Consider the following 9,555-nt stretch of genomic DNA (forward strand, 5'->3'; position numbering starts at 1 on the left):
ACAAGTGCCCCCAGAACCCGACTCACATGAGTGGGAGGTAGGAAGGGGGACCCAGGCCCCTCGTATCCTAGAACACACATGAGGACAGCAAGAGGGGCTCAGACAGCCCCAGAAGGGTAAGGGGGCCCATATCCCAGCCCCTAGGAGTGAGACAGGGAAGTGAGCTCAAAATATCCCAGAGGGGCAAGAGCCCCCCAGATCTGGGCACACACATGGGAGGGGAGAACATGGGGCTGAGAGATGCCCCTGCCCCTACTCTCCCCCAGTTACTCTGCCACTCACCCCTTCCCTGTGTCCCACCTCTCCACTCCCTCACCTGAACCCCCAAAAATCCCTCTCCCCTCCCCTGTACTAGTCATTGCCATTTATCCCCCTTCCCATAACCCTGTCCCCTCACTGCAGGCCCAAGCCCTCCGCCTCCTATTCCCCTCTCCTCTGCCCCGATACCTCTCCTCTCCCAGGAAGCAGCCATGTGTCTAATTTCCACCCAAATACTTGGATTACTTTCCCCCCATGCATGGCTCACATATCGTAGCACTCTCCAGCTACTCACTCCCAAACTCCTTTTGTCTCAGATTGGGGCTTGTGATTAATTTATCCTTAGTTATGTTAATTGAAGTGTGGATTCACAGCAGCTGTCAATCTCAATGAGGTCTGACTCATCCAATCATTACTATATATCAAACTATTGATATGATGCCATTCAAAATGGTCTCAAGCTGTTGAGTTTTACCAAAGGGCTGTGTGTGCATAACTGATTGGAAAACTGCTCCCAGAGAGTAGTTATCAGTGGTTCACAGTCAAGCTGGAAGGGCATAACGAGTGGAATCCCGCAGGGATCTGTTCTGGGTCCAGTTCTGTTCAATATCTTCATCAGTGATTTAGATAATGGCATACAGAGTACACTTTGAAGACGATACCAAGCTGGGAGGGTTTGCAAGTGCTTTGGAGAAGGACAGGATTAAAATTCAAAATGATCTGGACAAAACGGGAGAAATGGTCTGAAGTAAATAGGATGAAATTCAATAAGGACAAATGCCAAGTACTCCACTTAGGAAGGAACAATCAGTTGCACACACACAAAATGGGACATGACTGCCTAGGAAGGAGTGCTGCGGAAAGCGATCTGGGGGTCAGAGTGGATCACAAGTCAAACATGAGTCAACAGTGTAACGCTCATGCAAAAAAAAAGCGAACATCATTCTGGGATGTATTAGCAGGACTGTTGTAAGCAAGACACAAGAAGTAATTCATCCGCTCTACTCCACATTGATTAGGCCTCAACAGGAGTATTGTGTCCAGTTCTGGGTGCCACATTTCAGGAAAGATGTGGACAAACTGGAGACAGTCCAGAGAAGAGCAACAAAAATGATTAAAAGTCTAGAAGACATGACCTGTGAGGGAAGATTGAAAACATTGGGTTTGTTTAGTCTGGAGAAGAGAAGACAGAGAGGGGACATGGTAACAGCTTTCAAATATATAAAAGGCTGGTACAAGGAGGAGGTAGGTAAATTGTTCTTGTTAACCTCTCAGGATAGGACAAAAATCAATATGCTTAAATTGCAGCAAACTACCTAACTGTCCTCGGGAGGTTGTGGAATCTCCATCATTGGAGATTTTTAAGAGCAGGTTGGACAAACACCTGTCAGGGATGGTCTTGATAATACTTAGTCCTGCCATGAGTGCAGGTGACTGGACTAGACCTCTTGAGGTCCCTTCCAGTCCTATGATTCTATGAAACTGAGCCCTGGATGGCAAAGCCTGTCACTCAAACTAAAACCTGCTGCCCTCAAACTAACACTCAGTGCTTTGTGCCTAGTGAAAGTCGGAAGGTAATGCCTCTCCTCACCTCTTCTGAGAGCTACTCCTGCTGGAAGAGCACAGAGGCCAAACCGACATGGGGAGGGGACACTCAGGAAAGTGGAGGCAAATCAACTACTGATGTGAAGGCAACGCACATGAATTAAGGCCCCTTAAACCCTGGGTGGATGTTCTCAGTTCACTGTAACTTACTCTCCAGTGAGCGAAGGCCACTTCACTCCTGAAAGCATCTGCGCTGGGGGGCAATGGCGAGCCATGAGGTGTTTCGCCAGGCATGCAATGCTACACTTGCATGCAAAATGGCCTCCTCCACGAGGCGAGACCTTGCACTTACACTGCATGCTGTGTGGAGGAGGCCATGTTGTCTTAGAAAATGGCATCCTCCGGGCACACGCCTGGGGGCTGGAGGGAATCATCCTGCAGGCAGAGCCGGTCCTGGGCCATGTGTTGCATATGCAGACAACACACCACTGCTGTGGGGGGAGGGAGTTAACAAATGTGCATTGACCATGCACCTTGGGTTGGTTTCCCCTAACTTTCCTGAGCATCCCGCTGTAGTTGGGCCCCGAGACCAAGTGGAAAGTGGCTCATAGAGCTGACCACCCCCCTCAGAGGAGCAGCATGCCATGACCACACCGTCCTCTCCAGGAGTCCCCGCCTGGCACCTGTAGGATGGAGAACACTGGCCTGCTGCTCCTGGGTGCTGCTTTGGCAGTTTGCTCTGTGAGGTTTGCCCTGGGTGGCCTCCCCCTGGCTGCAAGAGCACAGAGAGAGAGAAACCTGTGGGAGAACAAACTGGGAATACCTGGAGCAGGGCTTCCCACAGCGACCAAGGCCACAATGCTGGGGCTATTACCAAGTGGCCAAAACAGAGGCAGAATTGAGGTCCCATTTCAGACATTGTTCACGGTGACTCCCTTTGCTAGTGGGCTCATTGTACCGGCTCGGACAGGGGGCACAGCTAGCCTCGCTGTAAGGGGTTGAGTGACTGTGACCAGCTGCCTGCAGGGCTCCTTGCCTTCCCCTCGCACCAGACGGACCCGTTCCTCACCTGCGCGCATCCAGAGCTTGGATAACGCTGGTCTGAGCAGCCGCGGGCATTCAGTGCGCCGCTGCTCTCCGCCCCGGGCAGGGAGGAGTTAACAGCCCCTGACCAGGAGCGAGCAGCGCACCAAGGGCCGGTTGGCCTATAAATGCGCGAAGGAGCCGGGCGCGGTGCGGAGATTGCGCCTCGGGAGCTGCTTCTGAGGGACTGGGGGGGCTTTCCTGGCCTAGAGCCGCAGGTCAGGGGGCTGGGAGGGGCCAAGGGCAAGGAGGAGACCGTGACCAAGCAGGCGACAGGGGGACTGGAAGGCGCAGGGCAGCGGCAGGGCTCAGCCCGCCGGGACCCCGGGGGACGCGTGGCGCACGGGCAGCCTGGCGCACGGCTCCGCCGGGCTGTCCGGTTCTGCCGCAGGCTGCAAAGTTTCTCCCCGCCAAGGGGAACTTTTCCAGAGGAGAGCACGGGAGAGCGCGGAGCGCCGGCTGCCGAGGGAGCCCAGGGACGGGGCTGAATGGAGCCGACGGGATGAACGAGGTGGGAAGAGCATCAACGGGGCCGGAGAGGTCCCCGGAGCCCGGCGCTTGGCACCCAGAGCGCGGCACTGGGAAGGGAGCGCCCCCGGCAAGGGGCTGGCTGCGCTGAGCCGGGAGCTCGCCTGCTCCCTCCCCCCGGCTCCTAGCGCTGCCCGCGGGAGGGGGACTTCCCCAACCAGCGCCCCAGGGGCCACTTGACCCGTGTGGGGAGCGGCCCCCGTCCGCCCCCTAGGCATGGGGCTTTGGAAAGGGCGCCCCGCGGAGCAGCCACAGCGCCGGTAGGAGAGACGCGTGTGCGCAGCTCTTAGCTCCCCGCGGGTGCCCGAAGCGGTGATCGGCTGGGGAATCCCACCTCCCCGCAGGGCCCGCGGACAGGGACAAAGGCGAGACCCTGCCACGCCAGAGGCGGGGAGCGAGCCAAACTTCCAAAGAACCTCTCCGGGAGGGGCCCATGCGCCTCTCCTGGTGCTTTGAGAGGAGCACTGACCCTTGCCTTCCTTGAGCCCTGACCTCTTGGCTCAGGGCCACTGGAACCTGCTAGTCCTGACTGGCCGAGGACTCTGCTGTGCCCTGGGAGGCAGGTTAGATGACCGAGGATGGAGGAGGAAGGTTCTCTGCTGAAGAACCTGTCTGCTGGCTTGGGAAGGGAGGATGGTCTCTACCCCACCTGGGTGGTGATCACGCTGGCTGTCATCCTCATCGTCACCATCGCTGTGGACATCCTGGGCAACCTCCTGGTGATCATCTCGGTCTTCAAGAACAAGAACCTGAGAAAAGCAGGTAATGGCCTTGCTGGGATGGGGGGGCTTCACTCTCCAGGCTCCCCAGGAGCAGCTCTGCCTCCCTCCGCTCTCCGCGGGGCTCAGGAGCAGTAAGCCAGCCTCCTGCCCTGCTAGTGCAGTGACACACCAGTGCTAGCAGAATCCACCTTTGTGTCTGTGGGTCCGTCCTTGTGTGTGTGTGTCTGTCCATCCATCTGTGTGTGTAAACTTCTCCCACCCAGCACAGTCGGGATTCAAGGCAAATTTCTAGTCGTTGCAGAGAGCCTGGTGTTGGCAAGGCTAGTAAAACAGGCTATCAAAGCATGGGGAGGGGGGGAAATTCCGTTGTCCATACTGACCCTGGCTTCCATGCCCGAGATACATTGCACTCATTTATTTACAATCTCAGCCAAGGGACTAGTGATTTTGGCTGCTCAACTTGGGACACCCTAAAAAAGGGCCCAATTTTTCAGAGGGTGGGTACTCAGTGCTTTCTGAAAGCCCTTTTTAAGGGGTCTCAGCTGGGGCACCCCAAAAACTGAAACATCCCAAATCACTCATCACTTCTGAAAATCTTGACCCAGATTCCACCAGCTGGCTTCAATGCTCATCAGCACCCTCTCTGGGGGAACTCTGGTCAAGCTCCTTGTGGGATTTAGATTCTTAGCTCAATTAAGAGGTTTGGAGGACCTAAAGCTTCCCCCCTCCTAGCCTCGCAGATGATTTTGTAAGTGCATGGGTAGAATAGGACACAAAATGAATGGTAAGAATTGTTCCAGCCTTCACACAGGGGAAAACAGCTATTTTCCATTTGCACCGCCTGATTCTGGGAACAGCTACACTTCAGCTGGCGTTTAATAAATCAGGGTGTTTTGGTTTTTATCCCTCTTTATGCACTAAGAAAGTTACCAGTAACTCTCCAGGTTAGGTTGTTTCTGCTGCAATGAAGTGGAGAATTTTGCTGACCTCATGCTCTGCTTACAAGCCCCACATAGGTAGAAAGTTTTCTGTCTTCCCTTGCCTAGAATAAACCCAGGTTACAAGCCAAGGTCTTGGTCAGTAATAATTAGCCTGCATCTCTGGAAAAGCCCATCCGTCACTTCATGTAACAACACTTTGCATTTCTGCAGCATTGGATCCTGAAGCATTTTACACTAAATCTGACTCTCAGCACCACTAGAAAATTATTGTAAGGGGGGAAACTGAGGCAGAAAGCTGGAGGCTTATATTGTCAAGGGTGTCCACCAGCTTTGGGGTCTACATGGAGACAAATGGGGCCTGATTTTCAGTGACGCTGAGCGTCCAAGAATCCCAAGTGGCGTCAGTGGGAGCCAGGCAAATTCCATGCCTCTTCAAAGCAGGCTGTCTTTCTCCCCAGAATTGAATGACCTGAAGTCAGCGTACCTCTGAAAGCTCAGGTCTAAAAGACAAAGCCAGGAATGGAACTCAGGCATCCTGATGCCTAGGCCTGTTCCGTAACTGCTAGACACTCCTACATTTCTAGTTGTAACCTCCTTATCTTTGAATGGGTTCTCTCCCTCGCCATGCAGTGACAATGGAACCCTTAGGACATCACAGTCTTTGCAATGGGAGTGGTAGCAATGCTATGCTCCAATACAACTGGACTTCATTGGCATGACTAGGTATACAAGCGTGGAGGGCTCTCAGGCCTGCCAGAGGTAGGTCCATGATGGCCAGGGTTGGGTTCCAGGCTGTGTTTGGGGTTTGATCCCCTGCGTCCCAGCATTCGGACTTCACTGCAGGGAAAAGCCGAAAGGCAGGAGGAGCTGGGAGAGCAGAGAAATAACTTTGATAGGTGTGTGTCCCTGTCCCATACTGGGGCGCACCTAACCGCTGCTTCATTTATGCTACCTAGACTGTCGCTGACGAACCAAACTGGAAGTCAGTGGCTGGGGGTAGCCCGGGTGTGACTGGTGCAATCTAACACCAGGATCAATCTGATCCTACAGAGCCAAGAAATGTCAACGCACGTTGAAAAGCACAAAGCCAGAACCAAATCTATCATCCCAGTAGGACTGACTTTAACAGGCTCCCCCGTGTCAAAATCCAGAGCCCATCCCAAGCACCTGCATATAACTAACCCCCATGCATGGAATGGCTGGTTCCACGTCCCTGCTGGAGCGGAGCCATGGCTAGGGCAACTTTTAGTGCAGCCAGCTTGAATGGACCCATTGCATTAAACTGAGTGGTTACCATCTGCTTTGGCTTCGGCTGCAAGTGCCACCCAGAAGAACACGTCTCAGCTGTATTGTCTCCAGGGAAAGCAGTGATTTAAACCCCTCGCCTGCTCTTTTCTTTTACTGCAAGCAGTACAGGGGTCAGGATGGGTACAGAATAAGGTAGGGAGGGGGAAGTGTGGGAGGGGATGGAGGGGGAAGAGGGGAGAATGACCTGTGACAGGGCCCCTCGCAGTAGGAATTTGGTTTATTGCAGGCAGGAATTCGTTCCCCGTAGGGAGGGTGTTCGCACAAAAGTCAGTGTTGCAAGCTCTCTGCCTCTTCCATCACACAGTTCCATCTGGGTGGGGTCCTGCACTTTCCATGCAGCTAGGCTATGCCTTTCACCTACCACTGAATTCTCTACCCCACCCAGTGTGCCATTTCCCTAGAGCTGCTCCAAAGAGAGGAAAAAACCCACCTCTCTCCTGTCACGGTGAGGAAGAAGAAAGACCCTTGCGTGAAAAGCCACTGCCGATGGCTCGGGAGTCCTCTTGCGGAAGAGGAGGCACAGATAGCTGTGGGCAGCATTATCCCCTTTGGGGCTTTAATTCCCAAATCAGCCCAGCAGAGAGCAAGCACGCTATTGTGGACCAATGAACTGCAAAGCACCCATTTGGCTTTCCTTGTCCAAGTGATAGAAGTGCAGCTCAGGAGATTCTGCAACCCAGTGATTAGGGCCTGACACCACGGGGGAGCCGGGTTCGATGCCTGGCTCTGCCACTGACATTCTGTGAGATTTTGGGCAAGTCACTCACAGCCCAATTTTCACAAGTGGGTTTCACTTTAGAAAAAAAATCTAGCCATTAGCTCATCTGTACTAATAGCACTGGCCTGTCTCCCAAGGGCATATGAGGATAATATATTAGATGGATGGTCAATGTTATTTCAATTGTGGCTAAAGGCTAAATTGCTCCTAAAGGCAATCACGGCCCCATATAAAATGAATAAAACGGACAGTGTCTGCCCCAGGGAGCTAAAAATCTAGGATTGTGACAAGATGCAACCAGGGGATGAACAGACAAACAGGGGTGTGGGTATGAGGTAGCGATGAAAGGAAAAGCAGTCATGGTAGTTAAAGTGATAGTAAGTTAAGCTACTCCGTAGATGATGCACGAGCCAGAACAGAATCCAGCTCCCAGAGCCATCGCCACCGTGCAAAGAGAAGTAGAAAGACAGTACGGCAAGCAGGTGTAATTTGGAGTAGGCGCAGGAAGCTGATTTGTTTAGCAAGGAGAAGGCGTTTTCCTGGCTGTTGCTGCTGCATTCCGACCATAGGGTCTAACTGTTTTTTTTGTTTTTTTTTTGGTGTTACCTTCCCCAGGCAATGCCTTCGTGGTGAGCTTGGCCATTGCAGACTTACTTGTGGCTTTTTACCCTTATCCCCTGGTCCTGATGGCTATTGTCCATGGCGGCTGGGTGATGGGGTACCTCCACTGCCAGGCCAGCGGCTTTCTGATGGGCATCAGCGTTATCGGCTCCGTCTTCAACATCACGGGCATCGCCATTAACCGCTACTGTTACATCTGCCACAGCCTGAAGTATGACACGCTCTTCTCGGGCACCAACACTGTGTGCTACGTGGGGCTGGTTTGGGCACTCACCTTGCTGGCCATCGTGCCAAACTTCTTTGTGGAGTCCCTGCAGTACGACCCGCGAGTGTACTCCTGCACTTTCGCCCAGTCCGTCAGCGCCCTTTACACCATCTCCGTGGTGGTCATCCATTTCTTCCTACCCATCACCATCGTCAGCTACTGCTACCTGCGGATCTGGCTGCTGGTCCTCCAGGTGCGGCGCAGGGTGAAGCCGGAGACACAGCCCAAAATCAAGCCCCATGATTTCTGGAACTTCCTGACCATGTTCGTGGTCTTCGTGCTCTTTGCTGTGTGCTGGGCACCGTTAAACTTCATCGGCTTCGTGGTGGCGGTCAAGCCCACACTGGGTTCCTTGATACCCGAGTGGCTCTTCACGGCCAGCTACTTCATGGCCTACTTCAACAGCTGTCTGAACGCTGTGGTTTACGGGGTGATGAACCAGAACTTTAGGAAAGAGTACAAGAGAATCATACTGACTGCACTGCAACTGGCTTACAGGACTGATGGAGACTAGCACCCATGGGCTGAGCCAGAAGGGAGGAGGTTTTACCATATTCACACTTATCCCCTGCTCCACTTTTAAGTGAAGTGCAAAGAGTGCAGCCAAAACAGCGAGAGGTCAGCAGAGGACACAGCTCCATATATAAGCTGTCTGCAACAAGAACCATGCAGCCCACCCTGTTCTGCAACATAGGATCCTCTTTGGAATGCAATGAGCTTTGAAAACAGCCCCTCCTTGCTTACTTGCCCTGGCATAGTCTCCCCAGCCTCAGTCAGATAGGTATCCTGGAAACAGCTAGAGCCAAGTGATTCCTAGTAAATTTATTCAGTGAACTATCCACAAACATTTCACCATTTTCTCTAACTTCTCCATTATTCACCAACTAATTCTGTGTATCTCAAGAATGTTTGTGAACAGCTAGCTGAGTGTTGGACACCCAAAATTCAACTGGTTTCATTTGGACCCATGGAATAGTTACTGTTTCACGATTGGATGAGCATAAGTCCCAGCACTGAAGTTTTCTGTGTGAACGCTCACCTCTATGTCTTGGGAATCTGTCTTCCCAAAGTATTCTCCAGTATTCACTGACTATTTGCTGTTCCTGCTAATACCCCTGCCAGCAAACTTGCACTGGCCACAAGGTTACCCGAGAGTGAAAGCAGAAAGGGGTGTAAACTCAGCCAAAGGGAATTCAATATTTTTATTGAATGGTGGGATTTTCCAGAAGCTCCCAAAGGAGACAGGTGCCTCTGAAAGCCCCACCTTACGTGAATATACACAAAAATGGTAGCATTTGGTAAGTCATGCGATTCCCTTGAATGAGCTGAGGTGGTGAACCCTTTCCCTTCTCTTTGGAGCCAAAGGTGAACCGTTCAGGAAGGAAAACCCATCACCAGAAAACTGAATCCACTTCAGAAGAAGACAATCATCAGTGTGACTTGACTGCTCCTCTGATGAAAAACCATCACAATGGGAAGGGGAAATCACCACAATGAGGCTGAATTTAAGTCAGAAGATAATCCACAATGACAAGTCCTCTGCAAATGCCAGCAGCTCAAAGAGAG

General features: G+C 52.5%; 1 protein-coding gene across 1 annotated transcript; it reads left to right on the forward strand.

The window, feature by feature from the left end:
- The first annotated feature begins 3,992 nt into the window (after positions 1–3,992).
- LOC144269168 (melatonin receptor type 1A-like) lies at positions 3,993–8,503 on the forward strand. The gene is made up of 2 exons (XM_077824667.1): positions 3,993–4,176; positions 7,719–8,503. Exons 1-2 carry the CDS (start codon positions 3,993–3,995, stop codon positions 8,501–8,503), a joined length of 969 nt encoding a protein of 322 aa, XP_077680793.1.
- Positions 8,504–9,555: the final 1,052 nt, after the last annotated feature.

The sequence above is a fragment of the Eretmochelys imbricata genome, chromosome 8 (genome assembly GCF_965152235.1).
Source record: "Eretmochelys imbricata isolate rEreImb1 chromosome 8, rEreImb1.hap1, whole genome shotgun sequence".
In the NCBI taxonomy this organism is placed as follows: Eukaryota; Metazoa; Chordata; order Testudines; family Cheloniidae; genus Eretmochelys; species Eretmochelys imbricata.